This window comes from Amia ocellicauda, chromosome 7, assembly GCF_036373705.1.
Source record: "Amia ocellicauda isolate fAmiCal2 chromosome 7, fAmiCal2.hap1, whole genome shotgun sequence".
In the NCBI taxonomy this organism is placed as follows: domain Eukaryota; kingdom Metazoa; phylum Chordata; class Actinopteri; order Amiiformes; family Amiidae; genus Amia; species Amia ocellicauda.
This window is the reverse complement of record NC_089856.1, coordinates 34,926,630-34,941,247: the sequence shown is the minus strand read 5'-3', so window position 1 is coordinate 34,941,247 and position 14,618 is coordinate 34,926,630. Positions and strand designations below refer to the sequence as shown.

Sequence of the window (14,618 nt, the reverse complement as noted above, 5' to 3'; positions counted from 1 at the left end):
CAGTTCTCATAAAATGAAAACAATCAGTACATACCTCATTATATATTTACTAGCCATAACAGAACATATGGGATCTACAGGCCTCAACGTGAAACATGTTCAATATGTCCTCCTCTTTGTGAGGTGACGTGTCAGTCAAATGAGTTTCCGCAGTTTCTGCAGAGACTGAATGCACCTCTTAAGCTCAACATTTTTTTAGTCTGAATATCTACTTTATCTGTTACTGCTGTTACTGCTCTGCCCACAATAATAAATTCTGCAATGTGAGTGAGCCCTTTGCTTTTGGGAAATCAGGACTGAAGAAAGGTCTGCAGCATGCTTAGTTGACAGTTATATTATCTCTATGTCAAGGTTGCTCTTTTTAATGCGGCGGGAATCTGTACTTCGCGTCCTTGCTGTATGCCCACAAAGATGGCACATACAGTGTTGTGAGGAGCACACGGCAAGGGTTAAAACAGTGCAGCCAAATGTTAAACAGTGCCCACGGCAGAGTGAACAGATGCACTGCGATCTCTCCAGACTCCCCGTTGCCAGAAAGGTCAGTCTCCCAGGTAACTGCTCCCTCACCTCGTCATGAGTTTTGCTCCGAGAGACACAGCTGATTATGAATCTCGGTCGAGGAAGAAACCAGGAAAACAAAAAGGGAAAAAGGAGGAAAGACAGGGCTCAGGCCAGCAGAGCGCAAGTTGCGGATAGAGAGAGAGCTCTGTCCCGCTCTCTCAAGGTGGCCCCCAATCCCATTAAACGCATGAGTGAGTACTTATGCGTTATGCGTGTTGGGTTCGGTTTGACTACAGAAAGCCAAAATGGCATCCCAGGGAGAAAACTGCATTCAAAAGGATCAGTGTAGGTTTGAGAACATGCAGAAACTATTTTTAAAATGGGAAGTGGGAAGAATTTAGCTGAATTACTGCATATCAAATGCTACGAAAAGCTATATTCCCAGCAGTGTAAACACAGTAGTCATTTTTTTGTCTGTGAAAGCTCCTGAGTATTTTGAAGACTTTACACAATACAGCATTGCATTATATCAGCAGGTTACTTTCCGCATTGTAAGCCCAATCAACAGCACAAACTCCAACCCTAGCCAGCACCAAGTGCTATGAAAATCCAAACACAACTGGTTAATTCAGTACAAAAGCAAACCTCACCTTAACAAAAGCCCAAGCCTGGACCAAAATCTAACACTAATTTTATCATTTCACTTCATATTAATGCAACATTACACAAAACTAAACAAAAGAATGCTCTGTAAACAACCTACATGTAATCATAAGACCAATTTTACCTTCATCTGTATCACTAGTCACATTTTCCAATTTCTGATTCCACTCATTTCATGAACAAATAACATATTAAGTAAATACATAATCCCTTGCAGAATTACACTCCTCTGCACATCAGGACAAGCGCTGATGTCTCCCTAAAAACAGGTATTGTTTGAAAGTTTATGACTGTGTTGTCGGTGTGATTCACCAAAATGTTAGGTGCAGTAGGCGTGTCTCAGATGAGAAAAGGGTTTCGGAAACAATGTCTACTTTTCATTGGCTCTTACTGCATTCCAGAGCAGAAATACTGCTGAAGGAGAATGGAGCTGGGGAGAGCAAATCCTACATCTCTACCAGATTAAACAGGCTCCATCACTGGGGGGGTCCCTGTAGACTCAGACTGCATGCTCGGAAAATAAATAAATTAATATATAACGAAAACTCAGCTTGTAACACAGATTCAAGTGCATTCCAGCCCTGGCCGTGTCAAGTCCTTAGTGGAACAGTAGATAAGATCAGGTACTTGTCATATATGATCTCGGGCAGTGGAAAAAAAAGTCATTATGGAGTAGGTTAAGTGCACAGCAAGTGTCAGTCAGGCTCCTGCAGTTCAGGGCCGGGACAAGTGTTAAGTACTGTGCTCTGAACTGTATACAACCTGGGGGTTTATGGAACGGTGTACAGGTTTCAAGAATATTTTGGAGTATAAACACAGTGTTTTCTTCTAGGATAGTGCTTGTTCCTTGGCAGACACTCATCAGACAAGCACTCCAGATCAAAGCTGCTTTAGTGGTGAAGGGGTGCAGGAAAATGCTGGTTGTAGAAAAAAAAAGGCAATTTATTGATTGATTGGTTGATTGATTTACAAAATGTGACAAGGCAATTATTTAAGGGGTTCAGTCCTAATACGAAGAAACTATTTCTGTATCTGTTGGCAAGTCATTTTTCAGTTTAATACTGGTAAAGGAGGAAGGCGAGATGCAGATTTTTTTGGCTGGCGTCTTTCGGTTCTTTTTTCAAGATTTGATACATAGATTAACGGAGGAATAGAAGCCAAGTCAAGCTATGCCAAAGTACTGCGCACAGCAGACTTCGCATCGCTTTTTCCTTTCCTGATTTTCCAGCAATTTGGTGCTTTTACTGTTACTGCTGTACCACACAATGTTCAGCCCACACTGGAGACAACATGTCAGATTTCACCCCTGTCAATCTTGTGCCCAAAGAAAGATATGATTAATCACTGAACTAATTAAACTTGACACATTTAAAAATGCGTATCATTAATCACAGTTTTCTTCTTAGCATACTTAATTAGCGGTTGCCATGGAGGTTTAACATATTCTGGGAGAACAAGGGCAAACCCTACACGGATGAGTATGAGTATGAGTCTCTCGCAGATCTTACATGGAGCTGCTGATCTTTTTAGCTCATAGTGTCAGCAAATTTGTTTTAAATCATCTGAGGAAACTGTATACTTTAACCCAAAAGAAAACATGGAAGAAAATTGTGCAGTTTTTATGCTGCAGAATTGTCCTTTCTACAAATTCCAAGCATCAGAATAACACATATACAGTAGGTTTGGTGGATTTTTGTTTTTGTGTTTATGTACATGGTAATATCTTACTGGCTGGTTATTGGCTCTGTTAATGGGAATGCGTTTAGTAAGGTGAGGTGATTAAATGGGGTCAAAATCACATACTTTAAAGTCATTAGAAAGCCAGTGTCCATTGTCTGAAAATACCAAATACAGTACATATATTGACTACCTCAATACAATGGGAGGGATATGTTAAGATTTAAGCCCTAAAACACATTCTTATATTAAAAACAACAACAAACTAGCTGTGAATAGTATTTCAGGACTTAAAAATAACCAAATAGAGACTTTTTTTCTGTGTACATTTTATGCCACATTTTCCCTTTTTCTTGCATTTTTCTAGTGTCTTGTATCATCAGCACACGCCTCGATAATGTTCTCTGTGTAAAATATAAATATTTAACACTATTTTAAAAGCTTTTCTCTCCCAGAGGACTAACTTGATATGTAAAAATATAAATTTAAAGTGCATGGGCAAATTCAACTTGAATTATGTAAAGTTATGCCCATTACTTCAGTTAGGCTAAATAATATGAAACACATCTTCCATAAGGCGATCCATTTCAATCTTTTTAAAACTAAAATAAATCATATGGATCTGTTCTTATTCTTCATAAATAGACTTGCACTACAAGGAGTATTCTTCTACTGAATCTTTTTTTCTCAGATAGGGATGTAACCTTGTAAAAAACACTGAACTTCACTCAAAACCCTCAGAGCATCCCCTATTGATTTATATTGAACAATTGCTTCAGAAATCTAGCTTGCCAAGGACAAAGCAAGCAAACTTTAAATTATATAATTACAATTATGTAGCCTATTCCTTGTCTGAATTAAGATGAAAGGACTAAATGCTGAAAGGGAATAATTACACACAAAAACATCCCTGGTGCACCTGATCGCAAGAGGCAGGAAATAGACTTATCTGGCATCTTTCTCAGGTTGCAGACGGATTTCAATTTGCATGACAAACAAAGTGGCACCGAACACCATGAAAATAGTAGCTAAGAAGATTCATTTTCTATCTTTTCTGGTGTTTAAAAACTTTAAAGTAGCAGATGGATATTAACTCAACCTTGAATGGTTCTTGTATTGCAGTTGGCGGTGTACTATTGGAAGGTGGAAGCAGGGAAACACATGACTTCTCAGCAATGCTTCATAATATATTTTACACACTGAATCAAATGTGCCTGCGTGTAGCACCTCACACTGCTTACTACCACTGTGGGGTGCCAGCTGCTTACAAGGAACATTAACCTTCAGCTGCAGCTATCAGTAAAGTAATTCCCTGTTGTGTAGGAAGTGTTTAGAAAAGGCCTACTCTGACATTGCTCAAATACCAGCCTTGTTTATTCTTGGACAAGGAGACAAAGGGAGCTATAGAGGCATTGTCTCACTGTCCTTTGAAGAGACTCTGATTGCACAACACTCAAAAACAATGTGCAAGGGATCAAGAAAATGCTATTTACCTCAGCAGACATAAAACACAAAACAATGCATAAAAAGTTTCAGCTGTTTGTTACGTCACATAAAAAAGATATGTCTTTAACTTCAGTAAACAGCATAGTCTGATAGTGTTTTCCAGATGCATTGTGTTGGTAACAGTTGGTAACATTTTAAAAATAGGATTATTATTTGGAAATCATAGCACCTCACTTTTTCCTTTCTCAGAATGCATCTGCATCTTTTCCTGTTAGCTCTTGTTGCAGACCTTTAACACAGTTATCTGCTTATCTCCAGCTGTTAAATGAACACGAAGGCCACTTTATTTCCTGATGTGGAATTGAGTAGCTTGTTTAGTCTGAAGTAAGGGAAAAAAGGAAAGTAAATGCTGCTGGCAGACATTGAAGATACAAACAAAATCAGATCAGCGTTTTAATAATAACAAGAAATACTTCAGAATTAATGGGGCCCTGGAACCAGTTGTGACAGTGAGGAATAACACAACTTTTTAAAACGACTCACCACTGTTCAGTGCTTTGCACCTTTATAATCCTTTCACTCTGTGCTGAGCCAGGACTGAAGAAATCTTCAATTTATTTTGATTTAAAAAAAAATCAGTTGTTCTAACAAATAACAAATATAATTAGGTACATTCCAGGCTTACCATGCCAGACCTGGCAACTGATAAATACAACTTGATCCTGATTGCATACTTATCAATCTTGATTTACTAGGAGGACAGTGTCTGACCTCTGAACTGCTATCACCCTCAGAACAGGATTATTTGGAAAAGGCTTATACATTACCTACCCTACCTTAAAAAAGAACTGGAAAAAGTACACCATTCTGAGTATACACAAATGCAAACTCAAATGAGGACACTTGAAAAAACTTTTATCTAATCTGAATATTAAATTGAGTGTTTGAAATAAGGGCAAATAATCGGGGTGTGTATAAATTAAATAGTTCTAGGAAACTGATCTTGAAACAGATACAACAGATAAGACTAGAAATAAACAGCAAACTTGGTGCGTGTGTCTTGTGTGATGCATAAACTGCAATAGCGCCCTCTGGTGTACTCCACTTGAATACAAATAATTCCTGGGTTTCATCTTTCATTTTAATGCTGAAAAAAGCAAGGTTTATACATTGTTTTCACTTCATTGTTTTATAGTATGTATTGGAAAATCAAAAACAATAAAAATCTGTAAGACTAGATTGAATTCTCAACTGCTTGAAGAATAAAAAGGTAACAGGTTTCTATGGATTTTAATGCAGGCTATAAATAATCCTGGTATAAAAGTGCCTTAAATTGCGTGTTCAAATTAACAATCAACATGGTAAATGTCACATGCAGCCAAGCGAAAACCTGCAGCAAGATGTCTATTTCCTTAGGCAGTAACAGCATACCTGCCCTCTAAGTTCACATGTAAAATTCAGTGTAAAAATCATATCTACTCGGAGACCTAACCACACTCCCTGAACAAAACTCAAGTTCTCATAAGAAAAAAAAGAAAAAGAAAAATCGGTGTGAGATGTGCCTGCCTTCATAGAGATACAATCAATACAGCCACCAAACTAAACCTCTATGCATACACAGCAGGCCACAAAAGCAGAGTTTCAATCAATTTAAAAGACAAAAAAAAAAATAGAACAAAAATATAAACAGCTTATTGATGCCCATTAATCCACATTTTGCAGGCCTAACATTTTATCCCCTCTAATACAGATGACAGAGGGATTAAAATGTGATGTAGGCCTAATCTTTTAGAATATAAATAGGCACCACTAAGGAAGAAAGCCATTGGGGAAATGGGAGAAGAAAATCAAAATAAAAACATATAAACAAAGGAAACAAACAAAGACAAGAAAAGCACAGAAATGCTTGGGAGGCCATTTTTTAAGGCACTTTAACTCACTGAGGTGTAGTTGGTTTTTCCCTGGCTCTGGTTTTGGTTGCGCACCTCCTGTTCCCGAAACTGCAGGCCAGCAAGATGTTTCTCCAGGGCTTCCCAATCCATGGTGGGCAATTGCGGCTCTTCTGCAGCTTCAGTCCCTGAGCTCTCCGGCACCCTCCTGGAGCCCACACCCCCTCCCGTTATAACCAGTGCCTGGCCGGGCTTCTGAAAGGTCTTATTTGATTTAGCCCCTGAGTGACTTGGAACAATGTTGCCATTTTGCTTAAGTATTTCGGGAGCAGGGTCACTGGGAGGAAGAGGTGTGGGGCTTTTGACATCTTGGAATTCCTCCGCTAAACTCCTGCTGTTCACGGTCTTGGCATAGCCTTCGTTCTCCGCATAGTCCCCATATTCACTCTCCCACTCCTCGATCACCTTTTTCTTGTATTCCTGATAGTCCTCATCTTCTTCATAGTCTTCTAATGTGGCCAAGTCCAGGCTTGGAGAGGATTTATATTCCGAACAGGGGGTCACTTTGTTCGAGTTGGATTCAGAACTGGAACGACTGCAGGCATCGCTTCCCAAATCCATACCATCTTCCCTGTAATCCTAAAGAAGAAAAAGAAAATCTGATAAATGTATATCTATAATTTCCCATGGACCCTTTCTTGTTTAGTTTCTGAATTCGAGCAGATGCTTAAATAAAGCTCTGTACAAGATGAGAACAGGCAATGTGATGCAAGATAACAAAAAGGAAACTCTCACTCATTAGCTGCTCCTAACCTTAAGACGCGCAGTCATTTAAATGGGAACCCTACCACTGAACATTAAAAGATAGCCTCACACCAAAGTCCTTTTTGTTTTTAATCTTGGCAAACCTAACAGCACATGTTGCTTATCAGCCAGGTGTTCTTGTGTTCAAAGAAAAACATTTGAAGTAATAATGACAGCCATGAAAGACTATTTCAAACAGCCGTAGCTAAGCACATTTGAAAAACAAAACCCTGCCAAAGTGTTGTTAGTGCTTTTCATGTGAAAAACAGTTCTGTGAAAATGATGGAACACATTCAGTTTGGAAAGTAAGCAAGAAGCAAATTGCAGATGAAGTACTGAAACTGCCGGTTCCTAAATCTGACTCCGTTTCAAGATGATGAGACTCCAGTCTAGCCTTTTGCTCCCTTTCACGTGAAGACTTGAGTGACAAGTCACACATCTTCAATCACTAAAACCAGCGTGGCCTGGGGCAAGGAGGTACAAAGCTGGAGAATAAATACCAGGTGCAGACAAACCCTGAAATGTAAATAAGCCATCCCTCGCACATGATTAGCAACTGTTTCCTGAGCTAAAAAATGAGCTGCAAATGTGACAGAACATGGGTTTATGGCACCATCAGGCATGAACTCCAGTCGGGAAACTAGAAAAAGTACCTACAGTCCCTCTGCCTTTAAGAACACTGCAACTGTATTTGAGTTGCCTGTGTGTTTCTTTTTGCCCCCCCCCCCCCCACATTTCTCAGAGTGTGGTTACACAGGGGTGGGGCTCCATACAGCCAATGAATTGAAGTGAATCATCAGCAAGTCATGAAACAAATATGCTGGTCTGTGTGGTACAGGATGTCATTTTTGGCAACGGGGCAGTGAAAAGCTGGTTGTCTGTAAAGGAACATTACTCTCTGTGAGGGAGTTCTGCTTCTCTGCTTCTGCCCACGGCCATCCCTCCACTGAGGACAATACATGTATGGAAGATGCATCTCAAACATATTCATGAACATCAAAACCAGACACATAGCGAAGGCATGGCCTGGCCAATCACATGAATCCCACTTAACCACTGAGCGCTCCATAAAATAGCATACCAGTAAACCCACTCTCCTGAATGTTCTCATATTTTCCATGCTGTGTTTGTCAAGTCACTGTACAGTATGTTTATAATGTAAAATAAATGTATTTATATGTCATTAATTACACACCCAATAAGGAATCCTGTTTAACCATGGACACCACGCTCATGGGCCATTATCCTTAGGCCAGCTATATTTGGCCTGTAAGCCCTGTCACTGACCAGTTAGGTTGTACTTGAGGTGAATGACATTTGTTAACATACCTTTAATTGGATTACAAAGACAAACATTACCGGGACTTAAATAGATACCACAAGCCTATATATGAACTCCTGTCACCTGTACTATTCTATTGCAATTTCCACCAGCAATTCAATATATTTCTACAGTGTGTTCAAACCCCAAAATATGTGCCTTTTCCAAAGCTGGTTTATTACAAGTTCATAGCACTTCTGAGTTGTTGCTTGCCTTCTTGCTTGAACAGTAAATCTTTATTTCGTCAATTAAACAGCAACCATAGAAAGGTGGAAAAAACGAAGCCAGAACGCGTGGGAAATAATATAAGACAAAAACCACCCACTGCAACGTGAGGCGCATTATTTACCCCTTTGTCCTATATAGATTCATGTTGGATTGGTATCTAAAAAGAGACTTGGCATCCTGTTTGCACTAGCACTTTATTTCCGTGCCCATCCCGCAGTCTTAGCTTCCTGAGGAAGTGGTAATAGCGCCACCGGGACATGATCAAGACCCACCAATCCGCACCTACAGCTGGATCAACTCTGCAACCCCGCCGTCCACATTGTCACAAGTCCACGGTTTATTCGGGACATCGAGCCCACCTGTTCTGCCCGCATTCACATGGCATGGGAAACGGACACAACTATAACGGTGCCACCCTCTCAAATAGCTCACATACCACCGGCCAACTGTGCCAGATCAGCTTCCCACTGCAAAAGCTTTGGATCACGACAACCATACGTGCAAAGACAACAGATCACATACATACAATGTTGCCGACCTGAAACAAATCAATGCCCAACCAAGTGGCTGATCACACTACCGGCATTTGAAGAAAGTTCATCACTGGCTTATGTGGTACAGTAGTGGGGAACATGTCATCCGATCTTACCGACCCTCATCTGTACTGTCGCTGAATCGCTGGGTGAAGAGCCAGTCTCTGTTATGTAAAAAGCATATATAGGCTGTAGCCAGTACGCGATCGCTCAATCGCAGAGAGATTTAACCATACACTATAAATAGGACCGATGTCGAGTAACCCACTGGAGTTGGGAGTTATTCAAGAGGAAAGCCGTGGGAATCCTTTTTTTGTCAAATGTGCACTTGCTCTTCTCTTAAAAGGGCAACGACTCCGCGACGATGACCCTGTGAAGAGCAGTGCACAGCGTTGCCAACGTCGGATCTAACGTAGTTGATCTTTAGCATCGGATAACAAAAAACACATTTTAAATCTCTAATCGGTGTGATGTCTCCAGTTTAAAGATACAGCGGGACCCACTTTCTTTTTGCACTAAAGTGTACCCCCCCCCCCCCAACACACACACACCCAGTACATCCAGCAAACAACACATGCCACCTGGAAGACCACATCAAATGCACAGATAAACAGGCTTTTATCGATTTCCCAAAGCCTGTAAAAGAGAAAGGACACATTGCCTGTCGTGTACACGTCACACCGGCAATACCAAGAGTGCTTTGAAGGTGCCTGCTTTCTGAAACATTGTAATCTGGGGCTGAGGCTTCCCTTCCTGCGATGTTGCCGGTAACCAGTACAGCAACACAAGTTACCAACTACACCACCGGCTTTCTTTCTGTCTAGGGTGGCAAAAACGCACGTTACTGTTGCAAAAAACAAAAGTGCATAAACGGGGTGTATATAATGCAAAGTCATGCATTGCATCCCCAAATGATGTCATGGTTCAAAAAGTCGTCTGTCAACAGATGCACTAACAAAAACAACAATCATGGTCATAATATAATAATACAGCTCCCATGCTAGCATTGCTCTAGAAGTTGTAATAGACTCAATATTACCAGCAATTAAAAATAAAACCCTCAGCGGCACGATTTGAAAGCCCAATACGCTACTGTAAAGCAACCGAGAGAAAATGCAGCTGAAGTCAATGACATCTACCAGCGCTTTTCCAAGCAGCCGTCATGCAAAAACACCAGCTGTACATCACTGGTAAAAATCAAAAAAGGACATACGAATAGCACTAAGTACTTACAGTCATCTTCTCTGAAAGATCGCTGCCCTCAAGACATTCTCAAAACCAATATAAAACGATCATAATGATTAGAATGCATGTAGAGATATTAAATAAAAAATTCGAAAATAAAAAAAGTAAGCTTAAACGCTACCAAATCATGGGATATAAAGCCGGCACACTGCTATTATGAACGTCTGTGATATTTTCATCGCCCGTTTTTTCTCTCTTGAACCCAACCCTCAAGCACTCTGAGCCGGAGTTCAAAAATAGACTTCAAATCTCCGGCTTTTAAACATCCAGGCTTTCTCTGTCCCCGGCAGATGTCAGATCCCGGCATAACAGAGTCGAATCAATATTCATCCCCCTTGCCGACAACTCGGGTCTTCTTCTTAGCTAGAGCCTGGGACTACCTCCTCCGCCAAAGCACAAGAAAGCTTTGCATACTTTGAACCGGCTTTACCCTCCAAATCCACAGGCAGCAATGAATGAGGGAGAAAGAGAGGGAGGGAGGGAGACAGAGAGAGAGAGAGAGAGAGAGAGCCAATCGCTCCACAAAAAGCCCAGCCTTCTGCACTTGCTGACCTTGCGAGAGAAAGTCTGCCTAAACTGAATTATTCAAGACACATTCATGTTTTAATAGTTTCCGTGCAGTTCTGAAACATTTAATGTTACATTATTGCATTCTACTACACTTTCTAAGGATGGATGGATGTGTGTATGTGTGTATGTATGTATGTATCAATAAATAGATGTTTCCTGCCACATATCAAATCTCCAGCTGCCATGGATTTACAGTGGCAGCTGCCAATGACTGGGGTAACTGCACCAAGAAAAGAAACCATTGCCCAGGCAGCCCTAAAATAGGTAGGACTCAAAATACATGTACAACCTCTATAGCACAGCTGATCCATGGAGAAATTACTGTGGTACTGTGGTACCCTGGACACGGTTGGTTTGTTGTTCCCTCATTTTCCAAAGTGCAGTTTTGAAAACACAGACTCACCCTCACACAGATAGGTAAATAGACCGGGGATAAACGCTTTTCTAGAAGTATGAGCTTTGCAAAGCATGGTTTAATTATGCTAAATCCCTCTGTTTATAATTGTGGCAGCTCTGGTGAAATGCTATCCACTATTTGCTTATATGATATTGATTTGAATTGTTTGCTCTAGGCTCCATAATGAACATGTACTGGTGCTCCAGCCTACAAAAGACAAGGTAGGGACAAACAGAAGCCACAGTGGTGAGATATTCATTTGTTGAGAAAGTTCAATCAAGTCAACTATGGAGTCAAATCTGGTGTGGACTGGTTGTGTATGCACAGATGTATGTACACACTCACACTCACACTCACACACACACACACACAATGATACAATAAAGAGAGTAGTTCCATCTAGGAACAAAGTTAGATTTCTGCTCTCCTTCTTGGATAATTAATCTACCTTCGGGGGGGGGGGGGGGGGACTATTTGTGAAGAATTGGTTCCTCTTAACATTAATTTCCAGAAGGCCATGGATACTTTCATATTCTGGTGATATGAATGTGACATTTATTAATTCAGAATCAGATCTGGCAATTAGCTTGTCAACAGGAGGCTGATGCATTTTTCGTTTCCTTGTGAACACAGGCTTTAATAATATCTTAAAAAAATTATAATAATTAAATTAAGGCCAAGTGAAATGTATTGATCTGCAAAATAACACTTGATTATCATTCTTCAAGAATCTATTCAAGTAATAATAATAATAATAATAATAATAATAATAATAATAATAATAATAATAATAATAATAGTTAAATAATAATAATGACTAATTAAAATGTTTTGCCTGGTTCCTTTTCTAAATTTCTTTCATTCACACATTTAAACAACCTTCTGAAGTTATACAGTTTTCCTAATTAATTAAAATTCAAGGAACAATCATAATGCCACTACCCAGGTGAAGAAAAAAAAGTTTTCTGAAGACAGATTGCAGATGAGGTGATTGTCCATGATGTGATTTCGGGCACTGCGTGTTGATCAGGTTTTGCTTAGACAAAGGAAGGTGGTCGTTAAATATCAGAGCAGGGACATTCTGAGCTGCCACACATGAATCCACAGTGAATTGAAAATGTCTACAGTTAGGCAGATATTGGCAGTTATAACTTTCCATTTGGATTCTGAGCATATACTCTCTAATCGATGGGGTGGATTTACGGCCAAAAAGTACATTGTTTAATTGAAGCAAGTGGAAAGAACCTAGCAAGCAATACAATGGATGAAGAATAACTTTAGCATTTGGATTGAGTACCAAAAAATTCCATTGAACGATTCTAGGATTATCTATGTACCAAGGTATTCTTAAAAGATTTTTGACAGAAGAAATAAACTGAAGTTATCTGTCAATATCAAAGACTTCTCTGTAGTTGATTCCAGGGTGCAGAGATTCAGTGACCTTGGAGCACTGGTAAAATTCATCCAAAGAGTATTGACTTTTTTTGTTTGTTCAAGAACGGCTTATAGACAAGTATATAACTCTGAAACATGGTTCTTCTTTGTCAGCCTAACCGCACTGGACTGATAAGAAGAAGAAGAAGAAAAATGAATTTGTGCCCTTGCTTTTGACTTTTTACGCCATTTTTTTGTTTATTTAATTACTGATTATGACTGTGTTAAACCAAGGAACAAAAGCAAGCAGTCTCTTCCTAAATCAAATAGTTTTTAGTCATATTCTAGTAGCAGACTCTAAAAGAGTAACTGAGCACACTGCAGGTATCAAGAGCACATATTTCCTATCAACAAGAATGGATTCAATGAATGGGTTATTGAAATACGAATCATAAATCAATAACAATTTTGACCATATAGCCTTCTTGGTGAAAATCTTTTTAAAATGCAAGAACACTTATCTACACATCACACATAGCATTAACACAATATTATTTGAAGACAATTCAAATACTAAGGTCTTTGCATGTGACCGGATTACCAATGCAGTAAATTAAAGTTATGAACTTTAATATTAAAAAGAGCATATATTTAGTCCTTTTTATCTTAGTCTACACTTTGATTTTAAATAATCCTCTCCGATGAGGGATGTAAAATTACAACGAAAAAAACCCCAGATCTTGTGTCATTTTAAAACTCGTTATCATAAATGTCCTGTATGAAAATCTGATATATTACTTCTACGTCTGCTATGGAGCTCCTTGTCAGATCTATTTTCATCCAGAGAGAAACTATTGCATGTTTTGAGTGAGTTATTGTGCAATTGCTCTACCATTTCAGTATGATAACATTGCATGTTATGAAATCCATCTACCTACTAATATAAAACAATATATTGTGAACTCTATAATATTTTATGAATCTGCATGAGTGTGCCTTCACAGTTATTTCTCATTTATTGATAGTAATTCTATAAGCAAGAGATCACGATTGTTTGGCCTTCTGACACAGAGAAAGTTTATTTGAGAAGCACCCATCTTTAAATAAAGCAGAGTACATACATTTATCACTACTGGAAACACACACTGACAGACCAGTGGCCTGTAAAGGATGCTTTAATATGACACAGGAAACAGCTCTTGCTAAAAATGAATAACCTGCTCCAGGTTTGAAGAAGTTAAGCATCTATTTGCCACAAATTGCATAAAAGTGAACTTTAATGCTGATTACAGGAAACATCATAATTTTAATCAATGAAATTAACCTCTAATAGCTCTCTTGTGAGACTTGCACACATTTTTTGTAGCGCCAGACGTAACAGCCTTTCAGACAAGACTGAAGTCTGTGGGGCCAACTCATTAACAACATAATTTGTTATGCTGACATTTATTACAAGACATCATATCCACTAGTTATGACACTTATTGAGCTGAATATATGTATTCAAATAGTTTTATTTTAGAGATGAGGAAACAGGCAACGGATGTTCAGATAAACTGTAAGAGAGTGATGTTTCAACTGCAATTATCTAATTCCCAATAATGTTTTAATTGACAGTGAAAATGTATTTTCCAATTCAACAGCACAAAGGAAGGTGGATTTGGTAGGTGTCACATACTAAATAAAACAAAGGCAGGGGGGCTTAATTAGGTTATTATTTTGGGACTGGGGATCAAAGTAGTTGCTGGATTACTGCTTACTTGCTTACTTAGATTTTATAGTAATAGAAAAGATACCCCAAGAGTTGGACTCTGAAAGCAGCAGTTCTGATACCTAATTAAAACATATTCTCACCAGAGAAAATGGACACATACTGTAATTGGAAACTGGCCCATTTAATTGTATTGTGTGAAGGTTTTTCCATAAGTATTATATACATTAGTGTAATACATATTCAATAACTATTGTAT

The 14,618-nt window shown here is 39.1% G+C and overlaps 1 protein-coding gene across 3 annotated transcripts in view; it reads right to left on the bottom strand.

Annotated features, from left to right (window-relative positions):
* Positions 1-14,618, bottom strand: part of schip1 (schwannomin interacting protein 1) — a 163,310-nt gene that overhangs the window by 34,502 nt on the left and 114,190 nt on the right. Inside the window, exons 1-2 of one of the 3 annotated variants that reach the window (XM_066709352.1) lie at positions 10,296-10,698; positions 6,228-6,815 (exon numbers count right to left, since the gene is read on the bottom strand). In XM_066709352.1, coding sequence (XP_066565449.1) covers positions 6,228-6,815; positions 10,296-10,301 — 594 coding nt within the window. In that variant the 5' untranslated portion in view covers positions 10,302-10,698. Of the gene's footprint in view, positions 1-6,227; positions 6,816-9,182; positions 9,204-10,295; positions 10,699-14,618 lie in introns of those variants that run through there. The other 2 variants (XM_066709353.1, XM_066709351.1) reach the window with 2 other exon arrangements.